The 19,217-nt window shown below is 43.6% G+C and overlaps 1 protein-coding gene across 5 annotated transcripts in view; it reads left to right on the top strand.

Moving 5' to 3' along the window:
- LOC144782081 (cadherin-related family member 4-like) overlaps positions 1-19,217 on the top strand; it is a 359,291-nt gene that overhangs the window by 220,801 nt on the left and 119,273 nt on the right. For all 5 annotated transcript variants that reach the window (XR_013601103.1, XM_078661234.1, XM_078661232.1 and 2 more), the window contains exon 9: positions 17,090-17,270. Coding sequence is in view for 4 of the 5 variants with exons in the window: in XM_078661234.1 (XP_078517360.1) it covers positions 17,090-17,270 (181 nt within the window). In the remaining variant the exon portion in view is untranslated. The remainder of the gene's footprint in view (positions 1-17,089; positions 17,271-19,217) is intronic.

Genomic DNA, 19,217 nt, shown 5'->3' with positions numbered 1-19,217 from the left:
TACTATAAGAAACAAATTATTGTAATATATTATCAATAAAAAGAAAAACTAGCTATAAATATACCATTAAGAAGATAAATATACATCAACAGGTATCCAACAAGAGTGATAAGAGTTAGGGTTATGATTAATCCCAGTCAAGGACAACTGAGCTCCTCTTCTTGTAAAAAATAACCCATGACCACCAAAGCATGAACTGATAATAGCGAAACATCTTTCCAACAGAATGTAATGGATTTTAAAGCAGCTGAAATTAGGAAATAAAAAAGTTTACCTTCTAAGTCATTTAAATTTTGCGAAAGAACAGCAGATTTGCATATTACCATTTTGTATGAAACATCATCATGGATATTTGTTATCTTCTTTACAATAACACAAACTTCAGTCCAAAATTTAAAAACTAAAGGACAGTCAAAAAGCATATGTTGTAACGTACCAGGATGTAATTTAGAATGCCAACAAGTTGCAGATTGAAGAGGTTTAGCTTGAAACAATTGTAACGGAGTCCATAAACAATTGAATAAAATATAAGAGTTCGTTTGGTAAAGCGAAACAGGTAACCAACCAGAAATGCCAAATATATTTCCATGTATCAATAGACAGGAAAAGTGAAAGTTCATTATTCCAAAATACTGAAATCATATTTATGTTGTTTCCTAAATAATTAGATCATTTTTTATATAAAATAGAAACACCATGAGATGATGTGGAGACAGTTTGATTATAAATTGATAAATCAGTTTTAACATTAGAAGGAATATCATGAGGAAAGGAATCTAAAATCGAATTGCACAAATATTCATATTTGGTAAGGTCAAACTGAGATAAACTAAATCTTGTTTGCAAAGCCTCAAATGATAAGAAAGCATTGGAATAGATATCTTTAAGATAAAAAATACCAGCATTAATCCATGAATACCAGAAACTGATATTTCTATTCAATTTAATGACATTGCTATGCCATAATGAAAAGTCTTCTGTAATAAACATGGGCGATAGAAAAATGTAATCTAAATAATTAAAAATCATTTGAGTGGATTTAAAGATACCAGATTTGTGAGAAAATGATGATTTATTAGACATGGTTAACAGTGGGTAGTGGAAATGGATTTATTGTTGATTTCTCAATATGAAGCCATATAGGATGATTATCTAAAAAGGAATGATTAAACCAAATGGAACTTTGTTTTAAAATAAAGGCTTTATGATAAAGAAAAAATTCAGGTAACCCAAACCCAGCATTACATTTGGGCATTTTTTAATTTTTTATAACTAATGCGAGGTGACTTGTTATTCCAAAGAAATTTGGAGAGATGTTTATCAACATCTTTGTAAAACTTTAACGAAAATTGAGTAGGAATCATGGCATGGGTGTAGAAGAATTTAGGAGCAATAGTCATTTTAATAGAATCCATCCTACCCCACCATGAACGATGTAGTGAAGACCATTTGGACGTTTTATCTTTAATATAATTTAAGATAAAGTTACAGTTCAATGTTATTGTTGATTTTGTGGATGAAGAGAATAGATAACAAAGATATTTCAATGGATCCCTTTGCCAAATAATTTCATTCATAGGTATCATATCAGGAGTACAATAAATGTATAAGGGAAAAAAATCAGTTTTGTTAGTATTTAATTTATATCCAGAAACTATGGGATACTTTGCAATACTCTCTAATAAGGAAGGGAATGAGGATATAGGATCACTAATAAATAAAAGCACATCATCAGCATAATCTAAGGTTTTAATAATAGCATCCTTAATATTGATTCCTTTAATATCACATTTTCTAGAAGTAAGGAAAGGTTCAATACCAATAAGAAACAAAAGCGGGGAGAGGGGGCAACCTTGTCTTGTACCTCTAAAAAGGGAAAATTGATTCAAAACTTGCCCATTGATAAATAAACGAGCAGTAGGAGCAAACTATAGAGCAGAAATCATGCGGATAAATGTGTCACCAAAATTAAATGATAGTAAGGATTGAAATAAGAATTGCCAATTAATTTTATCAAAAGCTTTCTCAGCATCTAAAGCTAGAATTCCTGAAGGTAAAGTTAAAGTGGAACCTTGTTCAATAACATGTAGCAAAGTTCTTGTATTGTTTTCAGAATATCTATTCTTCATAAAACCAGATTGATCTGGGTGTACAATACAGGGGCTAATCTAGAAGCAAGTATTTTAGCATATAATTTACAATCTTGATTAATTAAAGATATAGAGCGATAATTTGACACACGAGTGGGGTCCTTATCCGGTTAGGAAGTACAATAATTAAAGCCTCAGTAAAAGAACCTGAGGTAATTCCTGAAGAGCCAAAAAAGGTAAAAAGTTGAAATAAAAAAGTTGTAACTGAAATTCTTTGTAAAACTCAGCCGGAATACCATCGGGACCATGAGACTTATTTTTTTAAGAGATTTTATGGCTAATAAAATTTCATCTGTAGTAATGGGTGAGTTAAGCCCAGTTTTACCTGATTGTGAAATCTTGGGTAATCCACATGTAGTTAAAAAAGAATCAATTAAGGAGACATCGTGAAAATCAGGCTTGTTATACAGATTAAAGTAAAAATCCAAAAATTCATTAACAATATCATTGTGAGATAAAGCAATTTTACCATTAGGGCCATGAATTGAATTTATTTGAGTTTTATCTCTTTTTATACGTGAATAATTAGCTAAATGTTTTCCAGATCTATTGGCATTAAAACAGAATTTGGATTTAGAATTAGTAATCTGAATGCCAGCTCTTTTGCTAAGGATTGAGTTAAACTCATATGGAAGCTATTGTAGTTTAACTCTATATTGAGGATCATGAGACGTAATAAAAAGCCTCTCAAATTTCGCAATTTGTTTTTATGAATTTTTAATTTTTGCATTAAAGGTTTTCTTTTCGTGAGCCATAATAGAAATAGTTACACCTCTAATATAAGCTTTAAAAGCATCCCATCTATTAACCATAGAAGTGGAACCTTCAGGGTTGAGTAGGAAATAATCTTGAATGGCAGTTAAGAGCTTTAGTTTATTTTGTTCATTAAGAACAATGCCAGTATTCATTCACCATCTGGATTGCTTTGTAAAAGTTGAATTTAAATTTAAAACAAAAGAAATCAAAGCATGATCTGAAATATCAATGTTACCAATTTTAGGAGTAATCACGGAGTTCATTAATTGCTTGGAGACTAATAAATAATCAATCCTGGAATGAGAATTATGTGGGTTTGAAAAAAATGTAAAACTTTTTTCTGTAGGGAAGTGTAGTCACCAAATATCAACTAACTAAGTGGTTTGAATAAATGATTTAAAAGCATAAAAAACCTTAGGAGGGTGAAATTTAGTATGAGATAATCTATCTAGTAAGGAATCAGATATAACATTAAAATCCCCTCCAACAATTAAAGGAAATTTACCCAACTTTAGAACCTCAGTTGTAAGATTAGACCAAAAAACAGGATCTTCTGCTGTAGGACCATAAACATTTAGTAAAAATATGACTGAATTATGAACTTTATTTTTAACTATTATATATCTTCCGTCAGCATCTGAAGTTTTACTCAAAATCTGGCAATGTGGAGGAGCTTGGCGGGCATCCGTGATGGCCGCGTGAGCACAGCGCTCTCCGGACCCCCGCCACTCCCGGCATGATATCCTGAACATATCCTGATTCTTCATGAGGATTTATGTAGAGGACGCTGGGCTGATCTTCCTGCGCTTTTTGGAATTTGATTTGGACCCGGGGCGCCGAAGATACGGCGATTCGAACTTTCGGGGTCCGCCCTTGAGGTGCGCCCGGGACTGGGTGAGGCTCTCTGGCCGTCTTGGAGTTGAACAACAACGGCAGGGGGATTTGACTTGTGGGTCCCCCTTTTAAGTTTCGGTTTCGATTCTGCCTCAGACTGAGACATCTGGCAGGGGAGTCTGGCCTGGGCTGGGTCCGACACGCGGTGCGGCTGTCGGGCCTTTGGCTGGCTTATTCTCCTTTCAGGCTGGTCCTCTCCTAGTGGTGCCTTTGCAGCGGCCTTTTGGTCCCGACGCCCTACTTTCCTGCGGCCATTTCCATCGGGTCGAGTGAGTCTCCTGGTGGCGCGGTTTCCGACATGGTGGGCAGAGGGGACCGAGAGACACGAAAGACCAAGGCGCCCCTGCGTGGGGGCCCGGTCCAGTCTAACGTTATGGACGGCTACACCCATGCGAAGGGGTCCCCCGGAGCCGCCCTGCCTGGCCCAAGTGCGGTTGACCACGTCGTGGACGCATCGACGGAACCGTCCTTGCAGGACATCATGGGCGCCATTTCTGGCATGAAGGAAACGATAGGTCAACAATATGAAGCTTTGGCCCACAAAATCGACACCGTGGCCATTGATGTGAACTTGATTCGGGCCGACCTATCTAAAACCAATGAGAAGGTGAAGTCATTGGATCTCAAGTCATCCAGCCTCACGGCAGACGTCTCGGAGATACAGACAGAGATTGGCAATCTCCGTAGGGTGAACGATTTCATGACCCGGCGCTTGGAGGACTTTGAGAACAGGGCACGTCGCTGTAATGTGCGTGTGGTTGGCGTTCCGGAGAATCCTGAACCGCACTCTGTTGATCTCCTGGTTGAGGACCTGATCCAGAACTACCTCTCTCCGTCTGGGCTGAGTAAGTTCTTCGCAGTGGAGCGTGCCCATCGTGTTCCGGGAGGCCAGGGTAAGCCTGGCGCCCCGCCGAGGCCTATTGTTGCGAAACTCTTCCACTATAGGGATCGGGACGCTATCCTGCAGGCATCACGTGTGAAGGGCCCGGTGGCCTTTGAGAATGCCACGGTGAACTTTTATCCGGATTTTTCTCAACAGGTGCAGAAACAGCGTATGGGCTTCCGTGGAGTCAAGAAACGTCTCCGGGACATGGGACTGCGCTACGCTATGCTTTTTCCGACCAGGCTGCGAGTTGAATACAATGAACGAACCTTTTTCTTTGATCGGCCTGATTCTGTGAATGACTGGCTGGACTCCCTGCCGGACCGACCTCCTGCGGCTGAGTCCGCCGCCCACCCGGGTGGTGCTGAGGGTGGTGAAGAGAGCTGAACTGTCTGTTTATGCCCGGGTCCTGGTGTAAAGTAACTTCTTCTGGGATTCTATGCCTCAGTGCCTCTGCTGTCTGAGTGTTTTCTTTGTTATTTTTCTTGTTGGGGTGGCGGGTGGGTCAGAGCCTTTCCTCCTCCGGGGTCTTTTTGTAGAATGGGGGTTCTTGGGCGACAGGCACACTGCATGTTGGGGTGGCTTTTTAGCTTCTTGCAGGGGTGCAGGGTGGGGGGTGTTTCCTCGATTGTTGGGGGGTGGGTGGATGGGAAGTTTGATGTTTGTGTGTTGTGTTCTCAAGGCGATTCTATCTTGCTAATGATGTTTTTGATGTCATGCTCATTGGAGGGGGGTTGCGGAGTTGCTGTATGGGATGGGGGGTAGCGGGTTGAGGTTTATTTCGTGGAATGTTAATGGTCTGGGGGATCGTATTAAGCGGGGTGTGGTGTTGCGATGTATACGACGTTTGTCTCCAGATATTGTTTTTCTACAGGAGACTCATTTGGTAGGCAATACATGTCGTGCAATGAATAGGTGGGGCTATCGCCTCGCCGCACATTCGGGGTTTACCACGGGTTCCCGGGGGGTGGGTATCCTTGTTCGGGCTTCCCTCCCCCTAGCTATTGATGATGTGATCCTTGATGATCGGGGGCGCTACGCCGTCCTCGTGGGTCGCTATGAGGGTCGAACCCTTTCCTTGTTTGCCGTTTATGTGCCCCCCGGTCTACAGACCTCTACCTTTTCTGATTTGGGCCGTGTGTTGTTGAACCTCCCTGATAGTACTCTCTTCATAGCAGGTGACTTTAATTCGGTGCTCTCCGGTCTACATGATCTTCACCCCCCTAGGGACACCCCTTTGGCCCAACAGTGGCTGGGTGGGTTTCTGGATACGTTCGGCTTGGTGGATTGCTGGAGACTTATGCATCCTACTCAGCTTCAATACACTTTCCACTCTGGGGCCCATGGGAGTCTGTCTAGACTGGATTATTTCCTGATGCCTGCGGCGCAGTCGCCAGCGGTTCGTGAGATTAGGCACCTCCCCCGGGGCATCTCTGATCATTCCCCGCTCTGGCTTTGTTTTGAGGTGGGGGTGGAGGCGGCGGGCCGGGTGGCTCCTATCAACCCATGGTACCTCACCTCCCCCGAGACCCGCAATCTCTTGATTAAGTCTTTGGACAATTATTTTTTAGACACCAAGGGTTCCGTCTCCTCTGCTGTTTCCCTGTGGGAGGCCTTTAAGACTGTGATTCGCGGGCAGGCCCTTTCCCTTATTGCTGAATCCAAAAGGGCGAGGAATCGAGAGGTGGTAGACCTTGAGAGGGAGATTGCTGAGATAGAGGCTGACCTAGAATCGAACGTTACATCTGCTAAACTCCACGCCCTGGGTCTGAAACAATTTGCATATAAGTCTTTGGTCACAGATGCAGCTAAACTGATGTTTCGGGAGCAACAGGGTCGTTTGTATGATGTGGGGGACAAAGCGGGTAAATTACTGGCATGGTTGGATAAGATGGAGAGGGCGAATCGTGTGGTGCCTGTGATTCAGACTTCGAGTGGCGTGTGAGTGACAGACCCGGTTGGAATAGTTGAATGTTTTGCGGATTATTTTCGTGCGGTTTATACCCCTGTGTCTGAACGGGATGTTGATGACTCTCGCCTTTTGTTGCGTGATATAGCTCTGCCCAGTGTTTCCGATTTAGACCGAGTCTCTTTGGAGTCCCCTTTTACTACGGACGAGATAGCGACGGCCATTCGCTCACTCCGTTCGGGCAAAGCTTTGGGCCCGAATGGATTGCCAATTGAATTGTACAAGCTACGTCCTGACAGGGTGGCGCCCTATCTTCATACCATGTTTTTGGAATCCCGCGAACGGGGTATTCTCCCATATGATCAGCGTTTGGCTACGATAGTTGTTATTCCCAAAGAAGGTAAGCCTCGGGACCTTTGTTCGTCTTACAGGCCCATTTCCCTGTTGAATGTTGAACCCAAGATCCTGGCTAAGCTCCTGGCAACCCGCCTCTTAACGGTCATTAGTGGCTTGGTTCATCCGGATCAATCCGGATTTATCCCACATCGCAACACGGCCCTTAACCTACGCCGTCTTCACGGAGCTGTTGCGAGGGCGGGGCTTCTGACGGAGCCGGCCATTTTGGCTTCGCTGGACGCCTCGATGGCCTTTGACACGGTAGAGTGGCCCTATCTTTGGGCAGCTCTTGAGAAATTCGGTTTTGGACCTGAGTTTATTGGTTGGGTGAAGTTGTTATACGCCGAACCCTTGGCACAGGTAGTGGTAAACGGTCGAGTTTCTGTTCCCTTCTGTCTTGGTAGGGGGACCCGTCAGGGGTGCCCCCTGTCTCCGTTGCTTTTCGCGCTTGCTCTGGAACCGTTGGCTGCGTGGCTTCGATGGGAGCCTTCACTCAAAGGGATCCGTTGGTCACCGGATTTTGAAGACCGCGTCTCGCTTTACGCGGATGACATTCTTCTGTATCTTACTTCCCCGCGTAAATCTTTAAATGTCTTATTCGACGTTCTTACTTCGTTTGGTGCTAACTCGGGTCTGGTTATTAATTGGGCTAAGTCCTGTGTATATGTTCTCTAGGGTGTTTTGCCCCCATTACCGGACAGGTTTCCTATCCAGGTTGTCCAATCTGGCTTCAAGTATTTGGGGATTTTTATTACGCTGGACTCCTCACTCCGGTTCGAGCGTAACCTCCTCCCCCCGCTTCTTAGACTGCGACTGGATGTGGCCCGTTGGCGTAAGCTACCCCTGTCTCCTCTGGGCAGGGCGGCCCTTTTTAAAATGATGTCTTTGCCGCGATTCCTATACGCGCTTCAAAATTCTTATGACGACATTCCCGCTACCTATTTCCGGGAGATCGAGAGTCTCCAAAGGCAACTGATCTGGGACGGGCGTCCACGTATCGCCCTTGCGAAACTTACTATCCCTTGGTATGACAGGGGCATGGCGCTCCCCGATATCAAGAGATATTATTGGGCTGCCCAGCTGTCTGCCATTAATCACGCAATGTATTCCCCGGGTCGAGATCCGGCCTTTGAGATGGATAGACTCCAGCTGCCGGGAGGGGATTTTAATAGAGCGTTTTATTCCAGATCGGCCGGGCGCCATCTTGTGGGCCCGTCCAGGATCGCAGTCAATGTGTGGCGCGCCGCGAATGTGAGTTTGGGGTGGGAGAACCGACTGACAATGGCGACCCCGCTTTATGCTTCTGAACGTTTGGGGTGTCTCTGGTCTACTAAGGGCTTTGACCGCTGGGATATGATTGGGATATGTAAAGTGGGTGACGTCTGTGTGCAGGGTAGAGTGAAGTCTTTCCAGGCCCTTAAGGCAGAATATGACTTGAGTGATAGAGAGTTTTTTCGGTATTTGCAGGTCCGGCATGCCCTGGCCTCAGTTCTGACTCCTGACGTGACCCTGCCCGAGTCCTCTCCCCTTGAGGATCGTATACTGGATGGGCACACGCCCGATAGCACTATCTCCCTTATCTACAAGAAACTGATTAATAATCGCGCTGACTTATTGGTCCGACTTAGGGAGGTTTGGGTCGGTGACGGATTGGACTTGGATGACGAAGATTGGCAGTCGGCACTCTCTTCTCCGAAAGAGGTCGCCATCCCCGCCCGTCTCCGTTTGGTTCAACTTAAGATCCTCCACCGGGTGTATGTAACTGGTCCGCGTTTGGTTGTGATGGGTTTTTCCCCGGATGGTTTATGCAAGCGTGGTTGTGGGATGAGTGCTACATTTCTGCATATTCTTTGGGAGTGCCCGGTGGTAGCAGCCTATTGGATTGATGTGCTTGCGGTGATGACTGTTGTGACTGGTATTACCCTGCGGCCTGAGGCCCGACGATGCCTGTTGAACGTGTGGGAACCCACCGACTATTCTGTGACCCAGACCAGATGGGCGACCTTGGGATACATGGTCGCGAAGCGGGACATTGCGCAACTTTGGGGCGCATCCAGACCTCCCGAAGTTTCGGTGTGGGAGGATAACATGGACTGGTCCATGTTCCGAGAGAAGACCGTCTATGTGGCTAGGGGCAGACCCAGGGCGTGGACGAAGATTTGGGGTCAGTGGAATGCATATCGTGGAGATATTTGTGCCCCTCCCTTGGTTGACACTCCCGATGTTACCCTGTCTCCCTAGGCTGACGTTCCCGAAAAATTTTTCATATGGTTTTAGGATTTTCCTGCCCTCCCCGCTGGCCCCCCCCCCCCCTCGGCCATGCCGAGTTTCATTGCTTTGCTTTTGTCTTCCTGATTAGTTGCTTTCCCCTCCACCTTCTGGGCTGACTTGATTAATGTGCATTCGCCTTGTTCAGAGTTTGTTGTTTTTATGTTTCATATAAAAATTGTTATGTCCTGTCCTATGCTTCGAGCAATAATTGGTACATTCTTAGTGCCCGGCCACGGGAATGATCATTCGCTACTTGTGTTGTGCGTAGCTATTAGCGGCCAGCCCGTGTGGTTGTAGGCCCATCTCTGTAACTCTTATTTTATTGCTCAATAAAAGTTTTTATTTAAAAAATAAAATAAAAAAATAAAATAAAAATCTGGCAATGTAATTTTTTTGCAAAAAGAACAGCCACACCATTTCTTTTGCCATTAGCAGGCGAGGAGACAATAGTATCAACCCACTTTTTCTTCATATAATCTAAGATTTTGTCATCTACATGAGTCTTCTGTATAAAACAAATATCTGCTTTGCAACTACCTAAATAATCTAACATTTTTGTACGCTTAACTGGATGACGTAAACCTTTAACATTTAATGAGACTACTTTAATATTATGAACATTAGCTATAATGGAAGAGAAAGAGAAAAAATGTCAAGAGGAGGAAAGCAAGAAATAAGGAAAGAGTATGAGAAAATAGTAGCTCCAGATCAAGCAAAAAGGAAGGAGGAAATAAAACATGGAAACAACAACAAACAGAGTACATTAATAGGAGGAATGAAACGCACACACGCTCTACAAGCATAACCGGAACCGTTGGAGCCCAATGCAAGAATAAATCATCAATTTGTCAAAAAATACGTAACTGGCAATAATCAAGTAGCAGAGTCATGAGTATCCATTCAGTGCTGTGACTGTTGATCCAAAAACTGTCTTAATTCTTCAGCACGATGAAAGGATTTCGAGAAATTATCTTTCCAAATGCACATTGTTGAAGGGTCAAAAAGACCATATTTGAAACCAAGACTTCTTAGCTGAGGACAAAGAGCAGTGAATTCCTTGCACATTGAAACAGTCTCCTTGGCAAAATCTTGATGAATAAATATTTTATTCCCGTTGACCATCAATGAAGGGATTTCTCGTGCTGCTTTCCTGATCAAAACCGAATGGTGGTGACGGAGAACTTTAAAGATCATTTGTCGAGGTTTTATGTGTTGAGGGTTGCGACGGGAAGGAATCCTGTGCGCCTTATCAATTCCACATTTTCTGGAAATTTGATTTTTAAGAGGCCAGGAATCAGATTTTCCAAATATAATCTGCAGTTGGCACCCTCAACCTCTTCTGGTAAATTGAAAATGCGTAGGTTATATTGTCTGTTGCGATTTTCCATATCTAAAAGTAGTGTAGACATAGGTGATAATTTCGCCAAAAGTGGGGTAAAAGCGTCTATTTCTACCTTATTATCTTGTATTTTAATCGAATTATCAGAGATTTTAATTGATAAACTAGCCATTTCTTTGCGCATGTTTTTAATCTCTGACGCAATTGTATCTGTATTAGCACGAAGTGCCTGAATTTCTTCCAAAATTAAAGATAAGGAAGGTTCAGTTGACTCTAACACTTTTGATTTAATTGGCAGAGGTGAAACCTGCTGTCTCCTTTTATTATGAAGAGGATTTTTATTTTTCATTTTCTTGTAGAAAGGATTAAATTCGTAAATAAAAAGTTTATGACAAAATAGAGTGATATTTGTGAAGATATCCTTACAATGACTGGTGCAGCAGCTAAAATGGCCTGTGGGAGTGGCTAGGCCCAAGCCGGGCCCTTTCTTGAGTGCTTACTCCGCCCCTCTGACAGACAAGCCTGGCAGTACCTGAAGGCAGAGCTGGGTGCAGGAGCCTGAAGATGAGAAACACCACTTCCGTCGTCCAAAAACATGGGAAACAACTCCACAGCACAGGTACTGGCTTCAATAATGCAGCGACCTCCTTGTAGGAATAATTCGGACAAAATGTTGTCGTTTTCGTCATCGCGCGTCTGAGTACCTGTCATTTTAAGTAATGCCTATACCTGTATTCTTTCTACTGCTTTAGTTGAACAACCCGACTGTCAGCCACTGTGATTTAAGTGTGTATACTGTATGGTCAGTATGAGATGCTCAGTCAGGGTGATGTGACACCATGGCAGGTGTTCCCATTATAAATGTTTGTTGGGATAATGGGGTGGGCCCCCACTGGGATGGTGCCAGTGGGAAGGGCCCTCGCTCCAGGTTATCGTAAACCCACTGCATTTGGGGGCAAGATGATGTTCATTCATGTGGATGGTGGTACTAGGCACCCGCCCCCCTTGCGGGACAGGTAGGAATGTTACGCAATGTCAAGAAGTATTTCCAACAGCTTATGTATATTTATAACTTGATGCATAGTATTGAGTAGTATGTGTGTAATAAATGTACTCTTTCTTTTTATAAAGAAAAGTACAGACTGGACAATCAATCATTGAGTGTTATTTCTGCGTACCTGTAAATGGCGATTACTAGCCCACACCACCTCCCTTGAGTAAGACTTAAGCTGCTCTGCAAAGCTGCCCTCTCAGAGTCAAATGCTACAGTGGGGTGTTTGGTTCCCAGTGAAGGACAAATGTAGACATGTTGTTTGTGCAGGCCTCACAAATAATGCCTCGTTTTCCAACTTGCACATACTGTGCGTAAGAAGACTTTAGAACAGTCATAACATGGCTTAGAAAAAATATTACAATGTGAAATACTGAGTTCATCCAGTCAGAGTTTATGTTGTGTACCAATGACAAAGCTTAGATTATTAACTATTTCACAAGTTCCCTTTTAGAATTGCCTCCAAAACTGATTGCCCATGGGCATTGTAAGGCTGGTGGGTTAGTTCTTGTTGGGAACAGACATGTCAGTCACTTTTAGTGCTAAACAGATGAAAGTGAAACACATACCTGAGTTCCTGGCTCTCCTCTAATTTACTATCCCTAAATTCAATCTGTCATTATCATTGTATTGGTAAGTGGAAGTTGAATTTAAAATATATAACACGTAAGGGGTATATTGTCAAAAAGCTGATATACTGAGAAACTCACAGCAACCATTCATGAGCGTGCGTCCAGTGTTATCACAGAGTGAAAAATGGTTAGAATCCACATCGATCACTTAATGCAAGTGTCATAAAATGTCATGAAAATGAAGGCCTCACTTAAACATAATTGCACCCATTATTCACAAAGAGTAATACAGAGTGGGCATGCCAAAAGTAAATTTCAACAAAACAATTATCCAGCAAAGCATCCTGTCTTATCACAATAGGGAACTAAAGGCATGGTGGGATTTGACATATAGGCAATTTCTTTGTTATATATGTTATCTTGATTTGTATAGGGCACTAATCACCCAAGAGGGTATCAAAGGTGTGTAGGTGTGTATTCCCAAGGTGCTTAAATGAAGAGGCAAGTCATCAGCTTCTTGCGGAACTCAAGAAGTGAGGAAAAGGCTCTGATGTGTTGAGGGAGATTATGCGGGTGGTGTGTGCGAGTGAGAGTGAGTTAGGGCATAGGACCTGGTGGGTTGGTGAAAATGTATGTGGCTGTTCAGGTTTTCTGGTGCTGTGTTGTGCAGGGGTTTGTGTATGTGCGTGAGCAGGTTGAATTGGCTGCGCTTGTGAATTGGGAGCCAGTGAAGATTCCTGAGGTGCGGTGTGATGTGGGTGCAGAATGGGAGGTTGAGTATGAGTCTTGTGGCTGCATTGCAGATGGTCTAGATTCTGCGTAGAATTTTTTTTTTTTTAAACAACTTCATTGGCATTTAGCATTCATAAAAGCAAGTTACACAATTGGGATTCATAATATGTGGACCTCTTTTCCCACCCTTCCTCTATTATCTATATCTACAATCATAGTCTATGTAAAGTATGTGTAGAAGTTGTTTGGAGATTATGACATAGAGAGTGTTGCCATGGTCCAGCCTGCTGGTAATAAGTGATTGCTTAATGGTCCATCTGGTGTTCTGAGGCAACCATTTGAAGCTCTTTTGCAGCATGCATAGGATGTGGAAGCAGGAGGTACAACACTGTGTTGACCTGAGCCATCATGTTAGATTTGTCCTCTAGGATGATTTCTAGATTTCTTGTGTGACCTGTGGGTGTTGGTCCTAGCTCTGATGGCCACCAGGTGGAATACCTTGGGGTGGTCTTGTTGCCGAAGACCAGTACTTCCGTCTTGTCGGGGTGAGCTTCAAGGAGTTGGTTCACATCCAGTCTGCTACCAAGGTCATGCAGTTGGTGAAGTTGGTTCTGGTGGTGATTGTTTTGTCTGTCAGGGGGAGGATTAGTTGGGTGTCATCGGCATAGGAGATGACAGTGATGTCTTGCGATCAGATGATGTTGGCGAGCAGTGTCATGTATATGTTGAAAAGGGTTGGGCTGAGTAGTGACTGCATATCAGTTTCTTGGTCTGTGATGTGAAAGGGCGCGGCCTGACCTTTGGATTCTTCCAGTGAGGAAGGAACAGTTACACTTGAGAGTAGAACTGTGTATGCCAGTCTCGTGGAGTCTTCGCGTGAGGATGTTGTGGAAGACCGCGTAGAAGGCCGGGCAGAATTCAGAGATGTTGCAGGCCACTGTTTCTCCTTGGGCCAGGATGTTTTAGATGGCGTCAGTGGCCACGATGAATGCTGTTTCGGTGCTCTGTTTTTATCTGAATCCTAATTGTGTGTTGCCTAGAAGATGGTGACGTTCGAGGTGGGTTGTGAGTTGCTTGTTGATGGCCTTCTCAATTACTTTGGATGGATAAGGGAGCAGAGAGAGATGGGTCGGAAGTTACTCAATTGGTTTGGGTCAGCTGTGGGCTTCCTGAGGAGAGCGTTGAGTTCTGCAAGTTTCCATTCATCAGGGAAAGTGGCGGATGTGATGGAGGTGGTGATGATGTGGGTCAAGGTGGTGATTATTGGTGATGTTCCCAGGTTGTAGATGTGGTGGGTGCATGGGTCTACTGGGGCCCCTGAGTGGATGGTCAGCATGATTGCTGCTGTGTCATTCCTGGTGAGGGTTGTCAATTTGGTCAGGTGACAGTCTTGTTTGGTGGTGGGTAGGTTAGCAATGAGTTCTCTGAGGTTGGTTTGGTGTGCAAAGTTGCTGTAGATGTTTGCAGTTGTGCTGTGGAAGTTGGATAGGTTGTCTCAGTTTTGGTGGGCGGCAGAAATTTTGTTGACAGTGGCTGAGGGCAGAGTGAAATCCTTGGCGATCAAGAAGATCTCCTTGCAGCTATTGGAACTTCCTTCGATGTGGTCTACTAGTTTCTTGGTGTCTCTAATTTGCTGGTGGTAGCATCTGAGTGCAGCTGTGTAGGTAGTTTATTTGGTGGTGTTGTGACTGACTTTCCACTTCCTTTCTAGCTATTTACAGTGTTGTTTGATGTCTCAGAGGTCTTTTGTGTACCAGCTGGCCTGCTTGTTTGATCTACTATGCCTGCTGGGTTTGATGGGTGTGAGGGAGTCCGCACAGTTCTTGATCCAGTTAAAGATGTTGATGTCCTTGTCGAGGTTGTCTGTGGGGCTAGGTTGATCAGTGCTGAGGGTGCGGAGCCAGTCCACTTCTGTGATTTTGCCACAGCTGAGTCCTGGAGTGCTGAACGTGGTAGTAGTGTTGACTTGAGGTGTGTTTATTTGGAAGGGGATGATGGAGTGGTAGTTTATGTGAGCTGGGTGGTGGAGTTGTATTTGATACTGTCGCTTGAGGTGAAGATGGGGTCCAGTGTGTGTCCTGCAGTGTGTGTTGCTTCTGTGACGAATTGGGTAAGACCAATGTTGCTCAAGATTTTGAAGGGTGCTGTGGAACAGGGGTCGTTGTGGTCTTCCAGGTGAAAGTTGAGGTCACCCAGGAGAATATAGGCTCTGGTTGATGGTGAGTAGAGCGACAGTCGGTGATGAGGTTGGTAAAGGTGGCTCGTGGCCCAGATGATAGTAAGTGAGGGTTCCTGTCAGGGTGAAGTTTTCAGAGATTTGCAGTTTGAAGTGCAGGTGTTCCATGAATGGGATGGTGTTCTCTGTGGCTGTTGTGCATTTGTTTGGAATCCTTGTAAATGATAGTGAGTCCTCCCCCTGGCTTGTGAAGGCAGTACTGTTGAGCGACTTGTAGCCTGCTGGGGATGCCGTAGTTATGTCGGGAGCTGATAAGGGATTTAGCTTGGTGTTTGTGGTGAATACAATGTCAGGTGCGTCGCTGCTCAGAAGGTCCCATATTTCAGTTGTGTGTTTGCCGAGTCATTGTGTGTTGAGAAGCATGCATGAGAGTGGGTGCTGAAGTGCGGGTTTGATGTGGCGTGTGGTCTAGAGTGAGAGTGTAGGCATTGTTGGTGCTTGTGTGCTGTGTGAGTATGTGTTAGGAGGGTGTGTTGAGGATATGGATAGTAGTTACATGGGAAGTGTGGGTGGGTAGCTGCTGTAGAACTGGCAGTGGGTGCAGGTGAAAGCTCTTATCATGGAGGGAGGTGCAGCATGGCAGCAGTTGGGGTAACAGTGTCTGGGGTGACCTAAGGAGGGTATACAACCTTTACCACGCATTTTTTACCACGCAATACCATTACAACGCTGGCATTACAACGCAAACCATTACAACGCATTGCGCTGGGGAGCGCTCTAGGATAGGGAATACGTTTAATTTTCTATCCAACACCTTCCCTAGTGTCCACGGGGACTGGAGTTGGAATAGAAAATTATACTTACCACTATCCAGCACCTCTAAGCGCTATGCGTTGTAAAGGTATGCGTGGTAAAAACCGCGTTGTAAAGGTATGCGTGGTAAAAGTATGCGTTGTAACGTCATACATCCCCTAAGGAGTGCTGCAGAGTATCGCTGGACACTGATGGACCAGGGTTCCTGACTCTTGGCTCTGTCCAGGCACAGACGGGTGCAGACAGGCTTGCCTTTGGTGCACCTTCTGCATGCCAGCCGCCCGTCTGCTGCATGTGTTAGTTGCAGCTGTCATTAACTAGGTCCTGTGAGGGGGTAGGAGTCCAGGGTGCCATGATGTCATTTCATGTGCTGATGGGTGATGGGAAATGAAGTCCTTTTGCTTGGCTTCTTCTTTTAAAGATGGTTTTGGTGGGAAAACCAGTAATGTGACTTCCCGTCCAGATGGATGATGGGGAATTCAGTGATGTCACTTCCTGTGCAGGTGGATGATGGGAGACCCAGTGATGTCACTTCCTGTGCTGATGGGTGGTGGAAAATGAACTGCTCTGGCTTGGCTTCTTCTCTTAAAGATGGTTTTGGTGAGAAAACCTGTAATTGCACTTCCTGTGCAGATGGCTGATGGGAAATTCAGTGATGTCACTGTGTGCAGGTGGATGATGGGAAATCCAGTGATGTAATTTCCTGTGCTGATGTGTGGTGGGAAATATAGTCCTCTTGCTTGGCTTCTTCTTCTTTATCTCCATTGGAAACCACTGCAGAATCTGAAAATAAACCTGGGCTCTTCATGAAGCATTCAGGCAGCAGGGCCCTGATAACCATTCCCAAATCAATTTCTAGTTGATTTCTAAGTGTATTAAATCGAGATTCTGGAGAAGATGTACGCAAAAGAAATAATAATTTTTCTATCTGGGCAGTAAAAAACATAAAAGGAAAAGAACCTCCCTGGACCATAAAGGTTTGTGTATATAATCAGATTTAGAGATAATGGACTTTGACGTCGTCAACAGACAGATGTCTGTGACAAGCATGAATCTGGATTGCTTAAGGAATTTATCTTCAATTTCTCATGACATCACTCTTGTTTATAACTTTGCCCTGAGCCCTTTATTTTTCAATCTTTTTTAGTGACAGGGATAATTGTGACCAAAATAAATCTGGATTTGGAAGCCGATCCCTTAATTAAGTCTACATCTCTACTGATACTTGCCTTTGACTTGACCACTCATCTCAGCGCAACAGCCACCGTTAACATCATTGTGAGTGACGTGAATGACAATGATCCTGTGTGCATTCCTGCCGACTTTATGTAAGTGTTTTAAGTTTCACCTGTTCATCCAATCTTCACCTGCATATGTTTCTCTATTCATCCCTGATAATCTGCAGAGACCTGCACATTTACCACCAGCAGCTGATTTTGTACATAATCTTATGGGTTTGTTTGTGGAAAGTGTCTGGAATTAACAGGTCTGGCTAATGTCTGAAACTTGCAAGTAAGGCTCTGATGAATGATAATAACAAAAGATACCTTATAATATATTTCACTGGCCTATTGCATGCTTAGCAGAGATATGTGTGTAATCCATGTTTGTATCCGAGTGGCTCTTTTCAACATCTAATCCTTTTGAGGTCACTAAAAGGAAAGTCTTTGAGTTTAGTAATTAACATCTAAAAGCATATTTAAGCACTTCAGTTGGTATAGCTGCTTTGTAGTTATTAATTTTTTTAGTTTTTGATAGAGTACCAGACTTGGAATGAGTTTAGGACAAGATGAGAATAAACCAATTTTGATATTTCTTATTGGAGGGGAGATTTAAGCTAAGTAGAACATTTAAGACAATGAGGTGTCTCAGGGCTTTCATTTTGCTAGTATATATCTTCTACTTGAACCTTCCAGTTGTTGGACTTATTGCAAGCATTCCACCTCTCACCTTTCGTGTGCTTTAAGTACCATCCTAAGTGGCTATGGCTATGACCATGTGTAGGTCCCTTGCTCACTGTACCGCTGGAACCAAGCTGCACCCGACTGAAGAGCCCCAATCAGGGCAAAACAGATCCTGGGTTGTTTGTGGTCTGGTTCAGTGAGGGCCTGACCTGGCAGTTTGGCCTGGTTTGTTCCCAAGACTGATTTGTGTATGGCTGGGTCCAAACTGAGGTGGCAAAAGAACGATGGGTTGGAATGCTACCCTGAGCGATTGCCAGCAGTTAGACTTTTTGCAAGCACGACTCCCATCACTTTTGTGTGTTTATTTGTTATATATTCATGGACAATGGTCTATGTCTCCTATTGTGACCAAACATAAAATCTGTATGTATGTGTGTGGTAAATGGTACATTTGAGTCCTCGAGGGTGTTGGCTGTTTGTTTCACAGGGCTTGGGATAAGCCCACACAAATTTTTGATATACTGTTTACTGTGATGTTCCCACCATTGGTGTATGCAGCATATAGTATGCCTGAACATTTATGCACATACACCGATGGCATGGTGTCCATTGTGGTTACGATTTATCTACAGTTCTCAAACATCTACAGATACATATTGTATAGGTAAATGTACTATAGACACATGATTTTTGCTTAATAACTCAAAATACCTAATAAAGTTAGCCAACCTAGAAAATATATCACATGGAGCCACGCAAATGGAATGTGGTCACATTCAGTGGTTTAAAAATGTATTTGTTATCTGTAAAAGCCACTCGAATTGAATCCCCTATTATAACTTTTTTAAACTTTGGGCAATTTGTTCCATGTTAAAAGGTTGAATTGTTAAGCTTTTTTACTAATTGTTCACAACTTTTTAACTCCTGAGGACCCCCACTGAGTCACTACTGAACTCTGGGAAACCTCAAGCAATTTGTGAAATTCCAATTTTAAAGCTTAAAACTGTAATTTGCAAAAAATACACAAACAAGTACACACCAAACAAATATTCAAATGACTAAATATGTTATTTTATATTGAAAAAAATGTAAAGGGGGATTTGGGGGCGTACACCCCCCACAGAAATTTGGGAAAGAATGGTGCATTCTACAATACATTTGTCATTATATATTTAATTGTATTAGCTTTTAAGCATAGAAAATTATGACCTTACTGTGCTCCAGGATAAGACAATCTTTGTTGGGGCTCTTCAATAATTCCCTCGCTGTCACTCTCCAGCAGTGCCTCTCATCTCTCCATAGCCACTCTGTCACATGTATTTCATTTGTTTTATAGCACCTCTTATACCAGTGTAGAGTATCGGAGCACTT

The sequence above is a fragment of the Lissotriton helveticus genome, chromosome 9 (genome assembly GCF_964261635.1).
Source record: "Lissotriton helveticus chromosome 9, aLisHel1.1, whole genome shotgun sequence".
Classification (NCBI taxonomy): Eukaryota; Metazoa; Chordata; class Amphibia; order Caudata; family Salamandridae; genus Lissotriton; species Lissotriton helveticus.
This window is presented reverse-complemented; position numbering and strand designations above follow the sequence as displayed.